The sequence below is a fragment of the Primulina tabacum genome, chromosome 14 (genome assembly GCF_025594145.1).
Source record: "Primulina tabacum isolate GXHZ01 chromosome 14, ASM2559414v2, whole genome shotgun sequence".
NCBI classification, from domain to species: domain Eukaryota; kingdom Viridiplantae; phylum Streptophyta; class Magnoliopsida; order Lamiales; family Gesneriaceae; genus Primulina; species Primulina tabacum.
In genome coordinates, this window is record NC_134563.1 from 2147473 (window position 1) to 2171394 (window position 23922).

At 31.9% G+C, this 23922-nt stretch overlaps 3 protein-coding genes across 3 annotated transcripts; 2 read left to right on the top strand and 1 right to left on the bottom strand.

Moving 5' to 3' along the window:
• Positions 1-629: 629 nt before the first annotated feature.
• On the bottom strand, positions 630-4627 carry LOC142523673 (phosphoinositide phospholipase C 6-like). The gene is made up of 9 exons (XM_075627395.1): positions 4224-4627; positions 3619-3815; positions 3293-3428; positions 2993-3193; positions 2693-2913; positions 2459-2576; positions 1970-2122; positions 1249-1335; positions 630-960 (listed from the first exon to the last, which is right to left on the bottom strand). The coding sequence occupies exons 1-9, from the start codon at positions 4533-4535 to the stop codon at positions 667-669; spliced, it is 1719 nt and encodes a 572-aa protein (XP_075483510.1). The 5' UTR covers positions 4536-4627; the 3' UTR covers positions 630-666.
• Positions 4628-10375: 5748 nt separating this feature from the next.
• Positions 10376-14156, top strand: LOC142523674 (peptidyl-prolyl cis-trans isomerase CYP19-4-like). The gene is made up of 8 exons (XM_075627396.1): positions 10376-10525; positions 10624-10692; positions 10793-10868; positions 11828-11875; positions 11990-12013; positions 13222-13404; positions 13524-13599; positions 13883-14156. The coding sequence occupies exons 1-8, from the start codon at positions 10448-10450 to the stop codon at positions 14019-14021; spliced, it is 693 nt and encodes a 230-aa protein (XP_075483511.1). The 5' UTR covers positions 10376-10447; the 3' UTR covers positions 14022-14156.
• Positions 14157-17604: 3448 nt separating this feature from the next.
• On the top strand, positions 17605-18593 carry LOC142525631 (uncharacterized). The gene is made up of 3 exons (XM_075629961.1): positions 17605-17667; positions 17755-18258; positions 18376-18593. The coding sequence occupies exons 1-3, from the start codon at positions 17656-17658 to the stop codon at positions 18526-18528; spliced, it is 669 nt and encodes a 222-aa protein (XP_075486076.1). The 5' UTR covers positions 17605-17655; the 3' UTR covers positions 18529-18593.
• Positions 18594-23922: the final 5329 nt, after the last annotated feature.

The following is a 23922-nucleotide window of genomic DNA, read 5'->3' on the forward strand; positions in this document are numbered from 1 at the left end:
TGCTGGGCTGTGAGTGGAAATTTTCTGTTTAATATTATGTTCTAATAATCAAATTCGATTATATTAAATTCAGTTCAAAATCAAATTATATAAATCATTAATTTTGGCAGATTTTGGAGGATGCCAGATTTGGAGAAAATATAAATTTTGGGTGAAAACGAACAAATGAACAAAATCGTAACTCCGCAATAACATACATCATTTAGATATCCGAAATAACGTTTTTTTACCATTTTTATTTGGTATAAAATTAAATAAAAGTTTTGGAATAAGCCACCCTATTTGTTGACGAGGTGGAAACTGGATAGAATTTTAAGGATGAAGTCGACTCAATCCGTCTATTTGGTTAAGAATTGATGCTGCCGGAGCACGAGGAGCAATGTAAGAAAGATCTTGTGCCACAGAAAGATAGTCTGTTTCCACTATCCAGACCGGAGGGAGCAAAATGGAAAAAAACAAATCTTTTTTTAAAAAAAATTTAACATTCATAACATCAAATCGATAAATCCCGAGTTACAATACATATTTACATCTTGGTTATGCAGATATTTTAAAAAAAATACAGGCGTCAGGCTGGCAACGGGAGAAACCATTTAAATCGAACCAAAAATAAAATATAACGTGCAAAGAATTAAAAAAAAAATCAATTTCATTTCAATATCCGTTTTATTCGAACTGAAACCTCATGAGAAGCCTGACGGATTTGAACTTAACACCCTTTTTGTCATACAATGGAACTGCCCTTATACCAGGCTTCAATTCAGACACAGGCAAACATGTCTGCCCGCCGAAATCGTCTTTTTCCGACAAATTATGCTCACGCACCTCGATTCTTAGCAACGCGAGCTCTGGAACCCTTAGCGGGAATGCAAACTCTTCGTCCCAATATGGTCCCCAATCATCTTCTATTATCTTCGTTCTTCTGTTGGCCGAATCCGCTTCGACGCCAATTATTTGAACCTGGAAAAAGGGATCAACAACGGTCGTTTAGAGGGAAGAAATCAGAATTTTTTCAAACTTGAGTCGTCAATCCTAAAAAAATTTATTTGAATTGTCGATTTTGTGTTATCCTAGTTAAATGATCATGCCCTGTCGGTTCGAAATATAGACTATGTTATTTTTGGTTATTAACATTAAAATTTTAATTTTATTTATTTAATATAATAAGGTAACATAAAAAATAATAACAATTTGTCTCAAAAAATAAATAGATTCTGTATTTTTTTAATGTATGTGTGGATTACTAACCTTTGTGTAGAAATCGGGAGGTGAATATGCATCAAAGTGTGTATGGCTGAAATCCAAACGCCATCCTGCCCCCATGTACACATTCACCTTCAAATACAGTTAAAACAGATTATATTAAGAAAAGTAGCAATATCGATCCTCGTAGCTCATATAAATTGGATTTTGGTAATTTGATTAGTCAAGTTTGCAAATTTTTTTTTATTGCGCAGTTTAGGTGGAAGCGAATAAGGCCTCCTTCCGAGGGAGCCCGAGCCATCGGTTAGATACCATTCTGGAAGAGCTAGAATTCTAACCTTGTGTCAAGACCTACAGACCAAGGGGCAGTCTCCGGTAGACAGTTTCTATGGGGCGTGCAAAGATGGAACATGCAGTCGATACCCTACAATACATTCTTCTTTTACACTTAAATCATTTTTCACCCAAGCCTGAGATGGTCTCAAATATTTCTGATATGGTGTTGATCATTTCTAATATAATGTTGGATATTACTGACATATCCGATATTATATTAGCATTTTGGTGTAAAAATTATCAAAATTATAAAATAAAGTTTTCACAATAAAACCTATTTTCTATTAATTAGAGGACCAAAATCTGATTTTGGCAAACTTGCGTGATAAATTTAATTTTTTCCCTATTTTTAATATATACATGTGCCATCCAATTAAATAAATATAAAAGAAAAAAAAAACTACTCCGAAATGCTTGGCATTCAGCTTACCCTCAGTATTCGTTTCACCGGCAAAGGTTGACTGGGATCAAATACTTCATTACTCGGACCTTTTTTCATAAGCAAATCGGGTTTCTTGACAAATCCACACCCTCCGTTGGATCGAAACATTCCATGCATCATCCATAATGATTTACCATATCCCTATCTCAGGCAAAAATTAATATTAACGACTCGACGTATTGAAATGAAAAAATTACAATTTGGTTTTATATGTTTGTATTTTTTTGGCAATTTGGGTAACTGTATTATCAAATTTCGGTCTTTATTAAGATATAATTTAATTTTTTTTGCAATTTAGTTATTTTTTCACAAGATTGTTGATGTGACGTTGCACACATGAGCACCGTGACAGCGCCACCTATGTCGGAAAAACGATTAAAACTTGAAAAAAAAAAACAAGAAACAAATTTAATGGTCTAAAACCAAAATTTGAGTGTTTGTGTGTGCGTATATAATATCAAATATCAATCAACAAACCTGCATATTAAAGGCAACCATCTGAGCCCCATGCCTCCATCCAACAATTGGCCTGAAATTTGAAGATGTCACTCGTGTTCCCTTAGGAAACACCCTCAAAATATTCCTCTGAGTGAACCTATATGACATATAAATTAAAGGGTGAGGGAAAATTGAGGCCAGGATTTGATATAAATCGATTATTTGTTATCGATCGATCATGTTTCAAGAGTAGCATAGGAAAAAGCAGAGTACCTCACAAGATCGGTTCCATAAGATTCTGCAGCCTTTTCAAGTCTTTGCTCACTCAAACTAAGTCGATTAACTTTATCAATTCCACTTCTTAGAGCCTCTCTCAGGCTTTTTTTCGCCTTTCCAGCATGAATGCCGATGAGTTGTCTGTATTCTGGTTCTGCTACATTACCCGATTTCTGACTAGAAACATCGTTGTTATCTTCATCCTGATCACCATCACTCTGATATTTTAGAAATGACAAGTATGTTATCCCCTTGAAGGTTAAAACCTTAAAAAAACTGGCGTAGATAGAATCTAACCAAAACTTCGTCTTCGGATGAATCTTTTTCCATTGGCAATGAGTTTTCTTCATCCATGTTAGTATTGTTCGATATGAGGTACTCTTTTGGTGGTTTGGTTGAGAGTATTATTTTGTACTTCAAGGCTTCGGGTGATGGAAATTCCTCCAAGCATCCCGACTCTAGGTAGTATAGCATATCTCCAAAAACTTGTGTAACCATCTGCAAACAAATTTAGCTTGAACCCCAATTTGAAAACGAACAAATAAAGCAAGAACATTTATGCAACTTAGAATTTCCAAAAACTATCGCGATTCTTACCTTAGCCACTTTAGCTTGAAGTTCGGGTGTCAGATGATCCTCTAAGGTGATTATGACAGGATAAGGAGAAGCAACAAAAGCATGAACTTTAATGCAATTCAAGCATTTGATGAGTGGTATCGGAGTCGTTAGAGTCCTGAAAGTATTCAAGATTTTATTTTTCTTCATCATCAAAACAGATGCAAATCAAATCACAAGTAAGGACTTGAGATTGAATCATGAGGGCTTGAGCACGATTAACACTATTCTCTTGAGGTGTTTGAGCTCGATAATATCAAACTCAATTCGAACTTTGAACGAGTCACTCATGAGCTACTTATGAGTACCTTCCATGAAGAACATGGACATCATCTTTTCCAGAATTTGGCCATAAATCGAGCTCGATTCCCCTCACACCATTTTCCAGAGATCTTATTATAGGGATTTCACTAGAGTCACTGCTGAGTTGATTCCCAGTTAAATACGAATTGTGACCTGTGTATATGAAATAATGTTGCAATGGAGCTGTCATATCATGGTGTACCTGCATGTAATTTATATTATACACAAATTGTCGAACTAATTCAAGATTTCCTTATCTTTCGATTTAAAATACAGAGAAGATTGTAAAATTAGTCTTGTAATTTCATCTATTTTGGCTTTTGGTCAATAAATAGTCAATGTTTTATCTTAATTATACAAATTGAATTTCTTCGAATATCTGAAATTGATTATTCGAACTTTGTACACCAATATCTTAGCTTGATCATCTAGCTCGAAATGGTACTCAAGTTATTCGAATTTGAGTTGATTTCGATCAAATCTGTCTAGTATACTAAGTCGTTCGCGATTTATTCACGAGTCTAGTCGATACTAAATATATATCACAAGTTGTCTAAGAAAACAAAAGGTCAACCAATCAAAAGATGACTGAAAGTTTAAGGAAAGAGACCTGAACATTAATGGGGCCATTGAGATCGTCTTGGAACAGAAAATAAAAGAAGTCTTCCAGAGTGATCTTCGCCTCCCGGCGGCAGTCGCGGTGGTGGAGGACTTTTTGCAGGATCGCCTCCGCATCAGCGGCTGAGCAACATTCCTCCTGGTGGTCAACCAAGAAATTAAGTAACTGATCGGCAGACATGTGGTCGAGCCCGTCCGCATATTGTCGGAACGCCTCCCTCACATCCGGCGGCGGCCCTGGATCCTTGATCTTGAACTTCCGCCGGAAAAATCGGAACATTTTGTAAGAATCGTAGCTCTCCATTACACCAAATCTCGAAATGACATTTGGAAATTGTTTTGAAGAGAGAAAAAAAAAGAAGAAGAAGAAGCAGCAGCAGCTTAGTTTGTCCGGAGCTATTGGCCTATGGAGAATCCCAATGACTTCTGATTTATCATTTGGGAAATAGTTTAGGTTTGTAATTTTATTTATAAATTTTTTATATTAAATTAAATTAATTAAATTAATCACTTTAAATAGAAAATTCCTATATCAAGTCAAATATATAACATAGAATAAAAATTTAAGAAGTTATTAAACTCTATAAAACAATATATCATTTTTATAAATTTTTGTTTAATATATTTAAATTTCATAAAATTTATTAGTAAATTTAAATTTAATTATTTATTTAATATAAGAAGCATCTTATTTTATTCAAACCTATTTTTTTAAAAAAAAAAAAAAGTTTAACAACAATAGTCTCATTAATTGTATTTGTAAATGAACAATTTAGAAAAATATTTTAAAATTTTATAAATTTGGTTTTAGAATGAGACGTGGTAGGATAATTGTTTTAGATACAAATTAATATTTTGTATGATTTTTTAGTATAAATATAAATGAATAATTATTATTCTAATCTATATATAATATTAATCTAGAGTATATTTATTAATTAAAATTAAACCCCTTTGTGGTATGTTTGTGTAGCTTTTTTAAAAAATTCCATAAAATCCTTATAAATTTCTTCTACCTTCAATCTTCTTAATTTTCTCTCTTCATTCAAATTAAATTAGTTATATATGATTAAAAGATTATAATAAATATATAATTATTATGATTATGTAGGTTGGCAACTTGACGGCAAGTATCTATTATGTTCTCTAATTACTAATAAAGACCAATTAAGCATCCTACATATAGACTAGGCAAATCGAGTAAACTCAAATACTATTTTCATATTTAAATTATTGAATTTGAATTAAACTTTACATTAAAATAAAAACTTAAATTGTATTTTTTTATTGGAGCAAATATAATAAAGCTTTGCCATTATATAACAACCCACGATGCATGATTATAAGCGACATAAAAATTGATTCTTATTTCATGAAATAATATTTTGAAGATAATGTTGTTTTTGGAATTCGTCATTAATTTAAATTTTGAAAATTTGTTATTCTAGATTTTCCAATTGTTATTATGTAATTCCTTTTGAAATAAGTCATAAAGTTTTTTTTAAAAAAAAACATCATTTTTTTTAAATTAAAATTTTTTAAGCAGCCAATTTTCAAATATATAATAATTATTTGTTAGGTCATGCGCTCAACACTAAATCAAATAGTTGTTAGTCAATGAACAACTTTATTTTATTATATACATGATAGTGCATAATGCACATACTGAGGTGCTAATGAGTCAGGTTGTTAGGCTCATGAGTCCGGAGAGATTCGTCTCTATTTGCTAGTGATGTCTCATATCTTTTAGATATCAATCTTACTATTTTCCTGTCATCGGTCTTGTCACCAGCAGAGATAATATTACCCGTTAAAATGTGACTTCACTTTTTTACTATCCACCTAGTCAACCATATCAAGTGCTGTAACATCAGCCGCTTGACGCGCGATAACTTCTCATGAGGTTATTCATCTCAATAGTCTCTCAGTCATGCACGTTTAACCTAACATTCCCCCCAAGAAGTATAGAAATATGCTTCTTGAGACACTTGAACACATGATCATGCTCTGATAACAATGGTTAGAATCAAGTGTTTACTATTAGGTCAAAAGCTATATATGTTTGCCAAGGCGTAAATTTATTTCTTTATATTCGTGGGTGATAATGGGTCAGGCTATTAAGCTCATGAGTTCGGGGAGGTACATGTCTATCTGCTGGTGCTATCTCATTTCTCTTAGACATCAGTATTACCATTTTTTATCGATGATCATATCTCCAGAAAATACAGTATTACCCGCTAAAATATGACGTCACTCTTTTACGGTCATATCTACTCAACCAGATCAAGCGGCGCAACGTTAGTAGTTTGACGCGCAAAAATTTCTTAAGAGATCATTCATCTCAGTAGTATTCTCATTCATGCATAGTTAATCCAATATTATTCCTATTTTTTTGTGAGTAGACTTAAAAACACTCAATCTATATTTTAAATTTTTATAATGGTTAATTTTTGAAAAAAAATCACCATAAAAAATATGTCTAGTTCCGTTTCTATATGGTACACCGTTTATTGCTGATATAACACTCGATATTACATGCAACATTGGACGCTATTAAAGTGTCTAGTCTCATGTGATAAGCATTATGGCAAAATAAGATTAAAACAAAATACAATGTTATTGTATGGATCAATATTAATGAGTTAGGATAAAAATTGAACATAACTAACTATATTTTTTCTTATTATTATAATAACCATTATCATCATCTATAAAATAACACCACAAAGTAAACAAATATACACACATTGTGCGTATTAAGGTGAGAAAACAAGAAGTCTAAATGTATATGTTCTGAAAGATGCATCATAGTGATACAAACTGTGCATACAATGAAATAAGAGAATATAACATCTGAGGGGTGTTTGAGTTGTAGATGATCGTTTAATTATGGTGAGCAATTTGATTCTTAATTTCTATCAATACTTTCTCGGACGAGATTATGTCACACAGTATATATCCAATGCAGTTTACTCAGTTAGTGTGATTTACATGTTATTATGTTAGCCCAAAAGTTTACCCATGTGCATCGAAAAATAGCAAGGACATGTTCCATCTAAAACAAAAAACAAAAAACAAAAAAGAGAATGTAAAACAACTAATTTGATGTTAGCGTGTTAGTGACAAATCGATGATATTACCATTAATCTAAAATGTTTAAAATTACTAAAAATAATACCATTGACTTGAAAATTACAAATGATCATAATCAAATAATCGTCTTAATTAACTATAAAAAAATCTTATAATAAATAATGTTTAAATTTTCAAAACTCTTTTTGCATAAATTATCTGACACGTACCGACATATATCGTTTAGGAAAAATTAATATATATACAAACATAACGTGTACCTGTTGTATTAGTGGTTATTATTACAGTTCCTAACATTGCAATCCTTCATTTTTGTGCCGGCTTCGCCTGCATCGTTCCAGCCATGAATGGTGGTTGACCCGATCCGATCAAACCGGACTTAATTTGTGAAAAATATGATTTTTAAGTTAAAAGGTACTATTTTTATAGCAAAAATATCATTTTTTTTATTTACATTATGAATAAATATTATGTAATATTTACCTCTTGTGTCAAAAATATTTATGTAATTTGTATCGATTTGAGTTAAAAGTATTTTGTTTTATGTAAAAAGTATTATTTTTCACCATAAAAATATCGTTATTTTGTTAGTTATGTTATAAAGAAATACCGTATTATATAAGTTGCTTTGAATTGAAAAGTATTACTTTTTATATCTAAAATAAGGTATGAGTATTTTCGTCGCGTCGAGTTCATCTGCCTTCCGAACGTAAATCTGTAATACCATTACATACAAGACATATTGTCTTTATAATGACATTTAAATTAGGAGGGTATTTCTGAGAAAGAAACGGTGATTAAATTAGATTTATACTTTCTAAACATCTTTAAATAGGGTTATAACTAGAATCTCAATACCAGACAACTAAACCTTCAATTAATAATTTTTATTGGCAAGATAATATACTATTTGTTTTTTTTTTATCAAAATAAAAAACTATAATTAATGGCAATAATATAACTTTAATATTTTATATCATACAGTATATCATATGTCGATTCAATCACTCTTCAAACATGACATTTATTGTTCTTGGCCACAGTTTTCTCTCCATAATTACACTTGTTGACATCTTTGAGAAATAAACACGCAAGTTTGGCCTTTATTTTATTAAGGTATCGAGCATTTTTCGTTATACCAAACTTATTTGTGATAATTATGTAATTTCAATATTTTAAAATTTTACAACTCAAATATCACGTAATAATCACGGTAACGTCACACGTTTGTTCGGTAAAAAAAAGTTTTGTTTGCACGGGCAATGAACGGCCCGGATCACTCCACATGAGTGATCCGGGCCCACCTCCCTGTAAAAAAAAAAAAAATTGACTCGAAAAAATTCGAGCCGTTGGATCGACTCTTACAGGCAGTGCCTGCAGCGGTAGGGTCGACCGAACCTAATTTGACATATATATCTGACTTTGCCGCCCCTGTCTTTAAGAACATAATTAACATTTAAATACTTTGCAATTAGGTTTAGCTGTGCTAGCTACTATTATGTTAAAAGATATTTAAAACATCTTGGGATAATATATAACAAGAACGAAAAACAATTTTTAATACTAATTACTTTATCTGTCAAGTAAGATTTCGATCCTTTAGAACTCTATTTTAGAAGTATTTATACATGATTCGATCTCTTATGAGACAGTCTCACATATTTTTATTCATGATACATCACATCTTTCATCATTTTGTGAGAATAGTCAACTTAATTTACATTGAACGAACTAATCTTGATTTTTTATTTTATTTTAAATGAAAAAAACTGATTAAAATTATAGATATTAAAATTGAAAGTCGACCTCCTATATTTAAAAAATTGCAAGTGAGACAAAGTCATTTGATAAAAAAAACTAAAATGAATGCGACTTGGCAGGCAAGTTGTCACACATCGTTACATCATTAATTAGTGATGGAGAACATGTGGAACTTAGGAGTTAGGGGTCCCTATATAATCAACAAAGCTGATAATTTAATTCACCTAATATCATTTTATAAAATATATAATTAAAAATATAAATAAAATTGTTGATCTAAACAAAATTTGGTTTTCTCTTCGGCTCGATTATGACATATATGACCTGAAACCAAACCATATAAACTTCGATTTCAACATTCATATCTAAAATAAAAAAATTTATTTCATAATTCGGTTCAGTTCGGTTTGAGTTTTAGGTTTAAACCATGAGATCTATGTTTTAACATGTGGACCTTGTCGAGCAATAGTTGTTTAATGTGATTTATCTGATAAACGTGGTTATATAAGACATATCGAAGGATAGCTATCGTGGATTCTTACGTCATTAAAAAAATTGGTAAACCACAAACACTCTCATAATAATTGTTCTTACCGGAAAAGTGATCGAACTTTAGCTCTTTTGCTATTTTACTATTTAAAATATTTGAATTATTATTATAACAAGTTACTTTTTTAATAAAACGAAAAATATCTCATATCTTTTATACCAAAAAAAAATATTTAAATAATTAGTCATTATGCTAGGTACATTTTGGCAAAAAGATATAAAGATAAGAAACAGAAGTAACAATAAAAAAATTGAGTATGTATCTTGTGAGACGGTTTCACGAATCTTTATTTATCAGACGAGTCAATTCTACCGATATTCACAATAAAAAGTAATATTCTTAGCATAAAAAATAATACTTTTTCACGAAGGACCTGAATAAGATATATGTCTCACAAACTATAACCCGTGAGACCAAACATTTTGGTTCGACAAAAAAACTGAATAAATCTATCTGATTTCTTACTTATTTATATATAATATCGACTGATTATTACTTTGCAATTAAGTTTGTTATTTTTATTTCGTTTTGATTCCTATTTCCTTCCAAACCAAACATATTTAAAAAAACTCGAAAATGATTTTTTGGGGATATTTATAAAAATGTGTATTTAAATTAGTTTGAGCAAAATGTATAATATTAAAATCTATTATATTTTATTAATACTGAACACGTAATAACAACTACCTAAAAAAACATCAATTTTTCCAACTAATTTTATCCAAATGTGATACTAATATTCCAGATTCGTTGAAATCAATAGGTTAGATCAGTTCCAGACTTCCATTTTACAGAGCTCCATCACTGCTTCCATGGCGACCAGAACCAACATTATCCCGTTCGTGCTTGTGTGGATTCTGGCTCTTTTCGGAACCATAGTTTTTGTAGTGGTAATTGTTTTACTCTTCCTTTAATCTTGATTTTGATCACGATTTTCGAATCGTTTTCAAAAAAAAATGTGATTCAACTGACCTATTATCGTAATCAGAATCGATTAGGCGATTCAGCGGTTTCGTCCAATCAGAAAGTGATCGAGAACGGGAAGCGCTACTCAGAGGTTTGATTTTGCAAATAATTGTTCTGAATTCATAACTTGGGCAATCTTCATCTTCCTATTGGATTTTGCTTTCATTTTTTTGTTCACTGAATTTATTTAGGCGGAACCTTTGGATGATTTAGAAGAAGTAACGAGTAAAGTTTACTTTGACGTTGAAATTGATGAAAAACCCATAGGTAATTTGTCATCATTTTATTTATGTTCAGTCTTGAATATTTTGAATTACAGAGTGATTTATATGTTTGAGTTGGATACTTATGCTGCCCTGTTCCTATGAAGTTCTTCAAACATTTTACTTATCTCGATGAGTATTGGATACTTATGCTGCCCTGTTCCTATGAAGTTCTTCAAACATTTTACTTATCTCGATGAGTATATATATTCGTAATTTTTTTTATTTATAATCTTTTTTAGAATTTTAAATCGGTTCTTGGGTTTCTTATTTTATTTTTATTTAATAAATGCATAGTACTATGCCGATGCGACTACCACCTTTTCTGATACTGAAATGTCATATACCATTAGAGGGTGTTACGGTGAATTAATTATGTGAAGATGTTATCTAACGGGGTAGCCATGATAAGTCGTCAAAACTTGCACTTGGAAAGACGATCATGAGTTAGGAACTACATCAATGTGGTGTGATTTCAATTGATGTGATATGTATTGAAAGAACGATCAGTGTACATGATAATACTCGTAGACTCAAGTAGGTATGTGCATTGCTCAATTATCTCGTCTCTGGTGAACAATAATCATAGTTTGTTGCCAAAAAATTGACCTCTGTCCGACAATTTTGGATGTCACAATGCTGGGAATTCTGACCATATTATCACAAGGCAGCAAATGGTAACTATTTTTTTCCAGTTTTGGCAGTCGTAGAAGTCATGGAGCAACACTGCCTCTCTCATAGCCAGAGCATGATCTGAACGCCCTAGCAGTATTTTTGGATAGGATCCTGAGTTATATAGGATTGTGGTGGTGATTGTGAGGAAGTTAAGAACTCACTTGTGTGCAAAACTATTAATCGATCATATAACAAATGAAAATTAGAAAGTTAACATCTTATCACCTTTTTCGTCAATTCCAAGGTTATTTTGAATTAAGTTTTTACCACAAGTTGTGGTATTTTCAGGTCGCATTGTCATGGGCCTCTTTGGAAAAACTGTGCCATTGACAGCAGGTAAGTCTGACCAACAACCCGCCCCTTATCAAATCTTAGCCTGCTTTTATTTATTATGTCAGTATAACACCTGGATTTATGCTTTTTTCTTCTTTTTTTTTTTGGGTTGTGCAGAAAATTTTAGAGATCTTTGCACGGGTAGCCGAGTAACATTTTCTACCCAATGCTTTTACTGCTTACAAGTTTTCTAGTCATGAGATTTAACAAGTTTTTAAGTATGTTTGTATAACATGCTGGAGAAATACTTAGTATAGTAGCATCACTATCGTAGTATTTGTGTGATTTGTGCAGTTGAAGTATACAGCCTCAAAACAGAATTTATTATGTAGAATCCTTTATCATATTTTTGCATTCTATGTTTGCTAGAAAATCTTGGACCTCTTGTGCCCTTGGCTGTCAAAGTCATACTTGATTATTTAGTTGTTGTTATGCTTGCACTATCTAACATGAATTTGAAAGTAAAGGGCATTAATCACACATGAGACGTGAGATGAGTCCAAGAATGCTAAAGGGAAACTGCATAGATTAATCATATTATTTGATATTTAACATGCTGATTGAACTGATCCAAGTATAGATACTTAAATATTAAGATGGCAATTTAGAAGATATCAAGAAGGGATGACAAGGAATAAATCCTTGGAGCTGAAATCATAGGACCTAACTAGATAAACCAGTTCGATCCCGATGAAGGCCATTTACATTGTGATCTGACGGTACATTTGGAATGAAGCAGATATTGTCAATATTTTGGGTCTGAAATTACCGCTTATATTCTACTTGTAATGGAAGGAGGTAGGTTTCGTCTTAAATATAAAGATTACTCTATGTTGATTTACGGATTATTACAATGGTGTCTATTCTCAATCGTCACACGATGCTATCTGGCTCATGTGCCCTGTTTTCCGCTTGCATGTGGGGGTGCTTTATTGTTGGGTCTTACAAAACTGCTGGGAAAGTTGATACTTGAAGGGGTGAGTTAAGTTTGCACGGGTTAATGAGATGCTAGCCTTGGGATATACCCTAAGGTTACATCTAATGGTCCTCACACGTGGGATCCAAAAATAATCAAGGACCTCATATGTAATAACAAATATGGAGTTTTAGATATACAATTGGCGCAATATCCTATGAGTAGGTTGAACTGAACCAATTGTATTATAACTTTTCAAACTATTTTACTGTTATACTTTAGCCATTTCCATCATTATTTGGTCCAAATGTCTTAAATATGTGGTTGGCGACACAATTAGTTTTGTGTAACAGGAGAAATTCAAGGTTGAGTTCAGTGAAATGAGGTTCGGATAGTTAAAGACTGTTCTAACATGTACGTTCTTTCTACGCAGGGAAAAAGGGTATTGGAAAAAGTGGGAAGCCCCTTCATTATAAAGGGAGCAAGTTCCACAGGATCATACCAAGCTTTATGATTCAGGGAGGTGATTTCACACGTGGAGATGGACGAGGTGGAGAATCTATATATGGTGAGAGATTTTCTGATGAGAACTTTAAGTTAAGCCACACTGGCCCAGGTGAGTGAAGCAGTTGCTCCTCAAATGATACTTCATGATGTGCATCTTCAGTAGCATCATTTTCCAGCCGTGTGAACTACATCTTCACAAAGCTCAAATATATTTGTTTTTCACCACAGGGCTTCTTTCGATGGCAAATGCTGGTCCGGATAGCAATGGATCTCAATTCTTTATTACCACTGTGAAAACAAGCTGGTAGTTAACCATAACCCTCGACTTCTACGATCCTATGCATTGAAACATGATAAACTGTATATGTCGGGCATGGAGTTTTGGACTTTCACTAAGACAATGTTGGCTATGGTTCAAACAGCATTTGCCCTTACTCCTATTTACCTTTTTGCCTCTGTATAGAATTTTTGTGATCGTTCACGCTCACCTTGCTATATGCTCTATTACCATATTTTTCGGATCAATATGAATTTTAGTTCCTGTTAATTAGAACTTGTGTATCTGACAATTGGTCGACGTTTTACAGGTTGGACGGGCGTCATGTTGTGTTTGGGAAAGTGTTATCTGGTATGGATGTAGTACACAAAATCGAAGCACAAGGAAATCAGCAGGGAGATCCCAAAAGCAACGTCTCTATTTCCGACAGTGGTGAATTGTCTACATAAGCTTCCCGATGAACTTGCTCACTTATTCCACATGTGGATTATGGTGTACAATTATTGTGCTTTAACTATAATTTTGTTGTTATTATCGATGCTCGATAACAATTTTCAGAATTTTAACAAGTCCTACATGCAAACTGTTGGATCAATTTATTTATATGGGCTTATATGTGAATAATTATGTATTGTGGGTTGTCTATTAAGTTAAGCCCAAAATAAAGTGATCAATTAATGTTTCGGGTTATTGGGCTTTAATGTATCTAATAGGCTGTGGGCCTTTAATGTGTAGAGACATAAGTGTATATTCTGTTTTTATGATGGGCTAAAACAGAAATATCAGAAGATATTGATAAACATTATCTATAAATATGGGTCATGGTCCCCAGATCTCGCGTTTACTTTCACTATTCTCTCCTCCATTAAGAAAATAGTTCTGAAGAGAAACTAAAGGATTCTCTCAAAGAAAGAGCGCGTAGATCTGGAAGATCAAGACACGTTTTAAAGAATTCAGGATTATGGTTTCAGGTACGCTTCCGCTTAAGATTTCAGTCAAATTCTTGATGATTTATCATGATGGATTCTGCGGTTTATGGGTTTTCCCCAACACAAACAACTCTTCATTATTCAAGTTATCATGAATTTTTCTAATTCACAACAATCATAACACAAAAAAAAATTTTGGTTTGGCAAATGGATCTTACAATCACACACATGCATTTATGTATATGAAAATATTACACAAAATCAATGTTCTAAAATATGCCGTCTATGACTGCCTAGGGATTGTGTTGTCGCTCGCCGATCCGATTTTTAGAGAGTCGGTGTCTTTAAATACTGGTAAAAAAATCAGTTGCATAGTTGACTCAAAATCTTTAATTTTAATTTTTAAAAAATTTATTATTCGATATATTTTTCAATCATTTTGTATCGGATAAAGATGGTGAATATGTCATCGATTTTGAGTTTGAATCTGATATATATTAATTATAAGAAAAATAATAAGATAAAACAAGAAAAAAAATATTTATGTAAAAAATTCACATAAGCACTAAGCGGTGGACGACATCCCGCTTGTCACCTACCTTTTTTTAGAATATTGCACAAAAATTGGTTGTTTACTTATTATAAATTTTAGTAGAACGATATATAAGAACTGAGAATATCAATCCATAATATTATGGGGAATTTAGCGAAAAATACATGTGTGCATGTTTTAATTAGGATTCAGTCCCCTTTAGTCTTTTTTTGTGTTTTAATACCTAAAAAAAGTTCAAATTAGTTTTTACTACATGTTTTTTGTGTTTTTACCTTTTTATCCTTTTTAAATTAATAAAAAATTATAAGAATCCCCAAATTTGTTGGTGATGTTATTTTTCTCCTCCTTCCTCCTTCCCCCTTCCCGTTTCTCGCTTCCCACTCTTTTCTTCTGTGTGACAATTTGTTCGTTTTTCTTTCGTTCTTTTACTAGCCATTTTCCTTCATTGTCCTTCGTTTGCACAATTTACCCTTGTTTCTGCCAGTCTATTTTACTGAATCTTGCGACAAATTCGTCGTTTAAAACCGTACCTGTGCGTAACCCAGCGTAGAAAATTCCCAGCAAAGTAGAGTCCCTACCAGCCCAAACCACACATCCCAGCATCCATTGCCATCCTGTTGCCGAAAAATTTGCAAAAACCAGAATTTGTGGGTCGAAGCAATTTGTGGGTGGAAGCATTTTGTGCGTTGAAGCAGCTTAGGTGAGGAGGAGAAAGTAGGCGCTTCATTTTCGGATTTGCGTGGAGCTACCACCCTATAAAACTAATAAAGGACAATTAAAGGGTACACATTTCAATTTTAGTTTGTTTTTGATAATTTTTGTAGTTGTAATGTTTTGTTTGTTTAAGAGCAATTTTTTTTCTTCGATCTAATTTTGGATATAGAAATGGATTTTTGACGTATGTTCACAATAAGATTGTCATTTGCGGAAAGAACCATCGCCACGTAAAAGACAGCGGCAAGAAGCTTGAATTTTTAGTGCAGAGAATTGGTCACTCAAACACCATTTGCACGAATAAGGTCGAACAAAATAATATGCTTGATTAAATCCCATATATGGTTTTATATTTGTTAATAAATTTTGGTGCATTATTGTGAAATTGAACTTTAGGCCATTATTCTGAAACTGAATTCTGTTGTTTGACCGAATACGGACATTAATGTGCATGATCTTGGGAACAATTTTTTTTAATTGAATGTGTTAGTTTAGAGAATATGATTGGAATGATAGTTATGTCAGATTAGTTCGGCTTGTCAAGAAGAGTTTGTTATAGTTTATTTTGACAGAAATTTTTTGATTTGGTTTGACAGAATGAGATTGTTATTTGATATTAGTTTTCGTATGTAAGATCATTATCAATTTTTCGATAAGTGATATAATTATGTACTGTCGTGAGATATTTATTTGAGATTGGTTGTTCATGTTTGTAGCAACTTATTTGTCTAATTTCTTGAGTATTTGTGTCAATTTAATTTGACATTTATTGATTTATTATTCGTGTGTAATATTTTAATTTTTTTATGTGGAGTAGAATGACGAAGACTAAAAAAAAGAGTGAAGAAAATACGCCTGATAATGATGCAGATATTGGTCCATATGTTAAAGAGGGTTACTCAAGGTGTTCGCCAAAAAAGTTTTTAGCCGTGATGGAGCAATTGGTTCCTAGATTGGGTGAGTTACAATTGAAGAGGATAGAAGCTTCACCTCTGGCACCTTGGTTGAAGATCAAGAAGATTTCTATAAGCACATCAAGAGTCTACTCAATGCTTAAACGCTTTGAAGTAGAGACGTGCAGCTTTTGTTTTGGAAGCAATATCATGGTGCCATTTACTTCGAAGGAATTCTCTATCGTTATAGGGTTGTCGAGCGTTGGTCAACCCGTTAACTTGGATTTAAAGTTGGGCTCAAACTTTCTTGAGCGTCATTTCAAGGGGGTGAACTGTGTGCAGAGAAATGTCATAATAGATAAGTTGTTTGATTTGGCAGGAAATGAGCTTGAGATTGATTATTTTTTTAGATTTTTATTTTTCTTCTTTTTAATTGTGTTATATTTCCTATTAGTAATTTTGGAACACCAAAGTTTATTTTCCCATACTTGGACAATTTGGAAACGTTTTTTGAATATGGTTGGGGAAATGCAGCCTTTAGGTTTTTACGTGATGAAATTGAAGATCATCTTGGATTCTCTAAAGTGAGAGGAAAGGATAAAAAAATATATGGGAGGTTGCATAGTTGGATTGATGGTATTATCTTTTTCTTTTTGAAGCTTATATATGTTATTGTTGGTTGTAGTAAATGCTAATCATTTTATTTGTACAGGCTTGGGTGTATGAAAGAGTTCCTATGCTTGGTGAACCTCGTGTTTTACATTGCTTTCCTCGTTTATTCAAGTGGGGAGAGAGCAAGATTCCCGTGAATCCTAAAGGGGCTAAGGCTGCTCTAATGGCTGTGAGATCGAACAAGGTTTGCGCAATTTAATCTACATCATCCTATATTTTTGAGTACATGTATTAATAAAACTAAGAATTTGTGTTTAATGTTGTTAGATTGTGGCGATCAAACCATTTGAGGAGGAAAAAAAAACTCGTTGATGATGTACAGATGATTGTTGAGGTAAACATTTGTAATTGATGATAGTCAATTTTTAAATAGTATGCTATTTAACGAATTACCATATTTAATGAGCACTTATATTTTCAGGTTCAGTCTCGATACAATGATTCAGAATTGTTGGAACAGATAAAAAGGCTTGAAAATGAGATTAAAGTGTTGAAGGAAAAAAATGAAGTGGTTGAAGATGATACAACCCGATTTGTCTTCAAGGATGCGACACATATGTATGATGAAGGTCATACCGAGCAAGATGTGGATGGATATGTTGATGCTGCATTTGAAAGTTTGAATGAAGTGGTTGAGAACAAAGTGAAAACGGACACAGAAGACAACATTAAAATGGAGAGTTATGTGAGAGTGGTTGTAGATGAAGTGGAAATGAACACAAATTCTGCAGACGACGTGCACGTAGGTACTGACATTGGAGAAGGGAAAAAAATGATTATTTATAATCCAAAATCATCGATTGTGAAGACGGTTCAAAAAAGAACAGATCGGTTGAAAAAGAGAAAACATCCTGACTATTTGACACCTCCTAGTACGACCCCAAAGCGACAGAGAAAACAAGAATCATCACTCATCTTGGATCTGGTAATTTAAATTTAATTTGTTTGGCAATAGCTAAAAATAATTTAAATTTTGTATGATTTGTTAGTAATTAAATTTGTTAATGAATTTTGTATTTGCATATTTTCTGTTTTTATACAGGATGCTATTGATGTTAAAGGTATAGCTGAAAGTGCCGTTGAGGAATCTTTGCAAGAGTTCCGAGGTAGACATGACTATGATGGTCATGATCAGATATCAAAGGAAGAGAGAGACATAATTGAAAAGTACATTTGCGGGGATATTTTGGGGTAAGAAGATCTTGTTTTTTTAAATTTTGGCGAAATAATAATTTTTCATTTTTTGTTTGTTTGAGTTGTTATTTTTGTTATTTTGTCTTTGTAGTTGTGTAGTTTGGCAAGATGATGACTTGATATTGCATGGGCACGAGTTACTGCTTTGTTTGTTTGGCAGCGAACTACGATCTGACCTTATTCATGCCTATTTCAATACTTATAGCAATAGAAAACATAAATATGGGCATGACATATACTGCATGTCTCCCAATGTCCAGGTAAAATTTTTTGATGTTAAGTAAAAAATATTTTTATCAAGATTATAGCTAACAATATTTTTAAAAATTTGCATAGATTAACGTGATTCGGATGCTCGATAAAATGAAGCAGAAGAGGGTCAAAGATAAAGATTTTTCAGAATTTACATCACAATTGGATGGGAGTACATTGAGCAAGTTGTCCGAACTAAACAAAGAGGTTCTAGAACGCTGTAAGCACATAATTTTCCCGATTAGTCACAGAGCACATTGGATCTTGCTGGGTTATACTAGAGGCGATCAATCTCTTAGTGGTCCTGTTTACAAAGGTGCAGCCAAGAAAATTGTAAGTCGGATACAAAAAAAAAATTTGTTTTAAGCTAAAGTGCACAACACACACACATCTTTTATGATTTTTTTGAAAACTAATATTCATTGAATTTCTTTTTTAGGCCAAATTTATGTCTGGATATCTTTGGAATGTGAAAAATTGTGATATTGGCAAAGGTGAAGTGATTGGGTTAAAATGTAGGCAACAAGGAAATGATTTAAATTGTGGTGTTTATGTTTGTCTATGGGGTGAATGTTTTGCAAGAGATAACCCGACATTTTGGGATGAAGAATGGAATACGTCAATGGAAGGGTATAGAGCTCGGATTGCTTCGGCAATTTTGTCTGATGAACGAGGCCTGTTCAAAGGTCTAAAATGACGTGATGGTAAGACTTATCGTGCGTTGATAGCATGACAATTTTTGGTAAAACAACACTGAATCTGTTCAATTTACAAGTATTAGGTAGTATTTGAGTTTTGTAATGAAGAAGACTAATGTGTTGCTGTCAAACTCAATTGGTTCATTGAGATTGGAAAACTGTATGCTGTTGCAAAACAACAGATTATGTGTTTGGAATTGCAATTTGTAGATGTGTAATGTAGTGATTATGTCTTAATCATTAAACTGCTTTGTTCATGGATAGTTTCATATTTGTTGTGAGTTGTTGTGCTTTGTTATCATTACAACTATTCCATTGCAAATTTTTTCCAGGAATGTTTTGCCAAAAATCCCAACTTTTAAGCTTCAGTACATATTTTTCCTTAAATGATACCCAAATTTGTTGTTACTTAATATTATAAATTGAAATATCATTTTTATGCATTCTGAAAATATTCAGTTATTATTGTTGTTGCCATGGAACATTTGGAAAAAAAACAAATTCGCAACTACGCATAAAACATTTTCAAGTACTTACTTTTTTACTTGCGAAATATTTATTTTCAGATTTAAAATACTTGATTTGGTAAATGAGATACGTATAAAATTTAATAAAACACGGGCTATTCGAGTAGGCAATGTAACTTCACCAAGTGCTAGCAACTGAACTTTTTGAAGTACTTATTTTTACTTGTTAAATACCTAATTTGACCATGAAAATACTTGATTAGGCAAAGAAAATACTCATAATGGATATTAAAATACTGGATTTTCGAATATGCATTTCACTTTTAAATATCATCACACTTGGATGCATTTCGATGACATGTACATTTCATTTAAATTTTTTTTAAAAAAAAAAACAAATTCGCAACTGAACTTTTCAAAGTTCTTATTTTTACTTGTAACATACCTAATTTTACAATAAAAGTACTTGATTTGGCTCAGAAAATACTCATAATGAAAATTAAAATACTGGATTTTCGAATATGTTTTTCACTTTTAAATATCCTCACACTTGGATGCAATTCAATGACATGTACATTTCATTAACAAAAATTTAAAAAAAACAAACAAACAAATTCGCAACTGAACTTTTCGAATTACTTATTTTTACTTGTTAAATACCTAATTTTACCATAAAATACTTGATCTGGCTCAAAATATACTCATAATGGATATTAAAATACTGGATTTTCGAATATGCTTTTCACTTTTAAATATCCTCACACTTGGATGCATTTCGATGACATGTACATTTTATTTAAATTTTTTAAAAAAAAAAAACAAATTCGCCACTGAACTTTTCAAAGTTCTTATTTTTACTTGTAAAATACCTAATTTTACAATAAAAGTACTTGATTTGGCTCAGAAAATACTCATAATGGAAATTAAAATACTGGATTTTCGAATATGTCTTTCACTTTTAAATATCCTCACACTTGGATGCAATTCAATGACATGTACATTTCATTAACAAAAATTTAAAAAAAAAAACAAATTCGCAACTGAACTTTTCGAAGTACTTATTTTTACTTGTTAAATAACTATTTTACCATGAAAATACTTGATCTGGCTCAAAATATACTCATAATGGATATTAAAATACTGGATTTTCGAATATGTCTTTAACTTTTAAATATCCTCACACTTGGATGCATTTCGATGGCATGTACATTTCATTTAAATTTAAAAAAAAAAATCGCAACTGAACTTTTTGAAGTACTTATTTTTATTTGTTAAATACCTAATTGTTCAATCAAAATACTTGATTTGGCAAAGAAAATACTCATATTGGATATTACAATACTTGCTTTTAGAATATGTCTTTCACTTAAATATCATCACACTTTTTGAAGTACCTATTTTTACTTGTTAAATACTTAATTTTACAATAAAAATACTTGATTTGGCTCAGAAAAGACTCATAATGGATATTAAAATACTGGATTTTCGATATGCCTTTCACTTTTTAATATCTTCACACTTTTTGAAGTACTTATTTTTACTTGTTAAATACTTAATTTGACCATAAAAATACTTGATTTGGCTCAAAAAATACTCATAATAGATATTAAAATACTGGATTTTCGAATATGCCTTTCACTTTTTAATATCCTCACAATTGGATGCATTTCGATTTTAAGTAATTGATTTGGCTAAGAAAATACTCATAATGAATATTAAAATACTGGATATTGAATTAGGCAATGTAACTTCATCAAGTGCTTGCATTTACATTCAAGATGCATTTGGATGACATGTTCGTCTCACATGTTATCATTTCTTTGTAAATAAAATTTCAAATTCCCAACTAAGCATGAAACTTTTAAAATACTTAGTTTTACTTGCATCTTGCATGGAAGGACCAACAATTGGTGAACTTACGTTGCCTACTAGAATATCCAGTTGGTGAAAGACAAGTAAAACTAAGTACGTTAAAAAGTTCAGTTGCGAATTTTATTTTTTTAAAAAAAAATTTAAATGAAATGTACATGTCATCGAAATGCATCCCAGTGTGAGGATATTTAAAAGTGAAATGCATATTCGAAAATCTAGTATTTTAATATCCATTATGAGTATTTTCTGAGCCAAATCAAGTACTTTCTTTGTAAAATTAAGTACTTCAAAAAGTGTGAGGATATTTAAAAGTGAAAGACATATTCGAATATCCAGTATTTTAATATCCATTATGAGTATTTTCTGAGCCAAATCAAGTATTTCCATCGTAGAATTAGGTATTTACTAAGTAAAAATAAGTACTTCAAAAAGTGTGAGGATATTTAAAAGTGAAAGACATATTCGAATATCCAGTATTTTAATATCTCTTATGAGTATTTTCTTTGCCAAATCAAGTATTTTCATTGTAAATGTAGGTATTGAACAAGTAAAAATAAGTACTTCAAAACGTGTGATGATATTTAAAAGTTAAAAGGCATATTCGAAAAACCAGTATTTTAATATCCATTATGAGTATTTTCTGAGCCAAATCAAGTATTTTCATGGTTAAATTAAGTATTTAACAAATAAAAATAAGTACTTCGAGAAGTTCAGTTGCGAATTTGTTTTTTTTAAAAAAAAATTAAATGAAATGTACATGTCATCGAAATGCATCCAAGTTTGAGGATATTAAAAAGTGAAAGGCATATTCGAAAATCCAGTATTTTAATATTCATTATGAGTATTTCCTGAACTAAATCAAGTAGTTTCATTGTAAAATCAAGTATTTAACAAGTAAAAATAAGTACTTCAAAAAGTGTGAGGGTATTTAAGTGAAAGGCATATTCGAAAATCAAGTATTTTAATATCCATTATGAGTATTTTCTGATCCAAATCAAGTATTTTCATTGTAAAATTAGGTATTTAACAAGTAAAAATAAGTACTTCGAGAAGTTCAGTTGCGAATTTGTTTTTTTTTTTAAAAAAAAAAAAGTAAATGAAATGTACATGTCATCGAAATGCATCCAAGTTTGAGGATATTAAAAAGTGAAAGGCATATTCGAAAATCAAGTATTTTAATATCCATTATGAGTATTTTCTGAGCTAAATCAAGTAGTTTCATTGTAAAATTAAGTATTTAACAAGTAAAAATAAGTACTTAAAAAAGTGTGAGGGTATTTAAGTGAAAGGCATATTCGAAAATCAAGTATTTTAATATCAATTATGAGTATTTTCTGAGCCAAATCAAGTACTTTTATTGTAAAATTTGGTATTTAACAAGTACAAATAAGTACTTCAAAAACTTGAGTTGCGAATTTTTTTAAAAAAAAAAATTAAGTGAAATGTACATGTCATCGAAATTCATCTTGTATGGGCGCCCGCCCGCCCGCACGCTGCCGAGCAGCGCTCGGCAGCGCCTGCCGAGAGCGCTCGGAAGGCGCGCGCACATGCGCGCTAACCACTGGCAAGCGCGCGCACTTGCGCGCAGGAGCGCGCGCATGTGCGCGCCTGCCACTGTCATGCGTGCGCACATGCGCGCGGTCCGCGCGCATGTGCGCGCCTGCTACTGTTCACGCGCAACTTTTTTTTTTTCCGATTTTCGTCCCTTACACGTTCCGACTACTCGTTTTATGTTCTTTCAACATATGATGAACTATTTTGAGTTTTATTCAGAACAATCGAACTTAATACTCGTTCATTAAGCTTCGTTCTTCGTTTCGAATTTTTCTAAATCAAACACATTGATTTATTTGATTAATTTTCATTCATTAAGCATCAAAATTCCAACAAGTATCTCATTTACCAAATCAAGTATTTTAAAATTGGAAATATGTATTTCGTAAGTAAAAGTAAGTACTTCAAGATGTTCTATGCGTAGTTGCGAATTTGTTTTTTTTTTCCAAATGTTCCATGGAAACACTAATAATAACTGAATATTTTCAGAATGCATAAAAATGATATTTCAATTTATAATATTAAGTAACAACAAATTTGGGTATCATTTAA

Bases quoted from the DNA above. Each gene is read 5' to 3' on its own strand.
- LOC142523673 (XM_075627395.1), bottom strand. From the start codon at position 4,535: ATGGAGAGCTACGATTCTTACAAAATGTTCCGATTTTTCCGGCGGAAG. The intron at 3,194-3,292 runs GTAAGAATCGCG...ATTTGTTTGCAG, and splicing joins TTCAAGCTAAAGTGGCTAAG to ATGGTTACACAAGTTTTTGG. The intron at 1,336-1,969 runs GTAAGCTGAATG...CTGTATTTGAAG, and splicing joins CGGTGAAACGAATACTGAGG to GTGAATGTGTACATGGGGGC.
- LOC142523674 (XM_075627396.1), top strand. From the start codon at position 10,448: ATGGCGACCAGAACCAACATTATCCCGTTCGTGCTTGTGTGGATTCTG. The intron at 10,526-10,623 runs GTAATTGTTTTA...TATCGTAATCAG, and splicing joins GAACCATAGTTTTTGTAGTG to AATCGATTAGGCGATTCAGC. The intron at 13,600-13,882 runs GTAGTTAACCAT...GACGTTTTACAG, and splicing joins ACCACTGTGAAAACAAGCTG to GTTGGACGGGCGTCATGTTG.
- LOC142525631 (XM_075629961.1), top strand. The intron at 18,259-18,375 runs GTAATTTAAATT...GTTTTTATACAG, and splicing joins CATCACTCATCTTGGATCTG to GATGCTATTGATGTTAAAGG.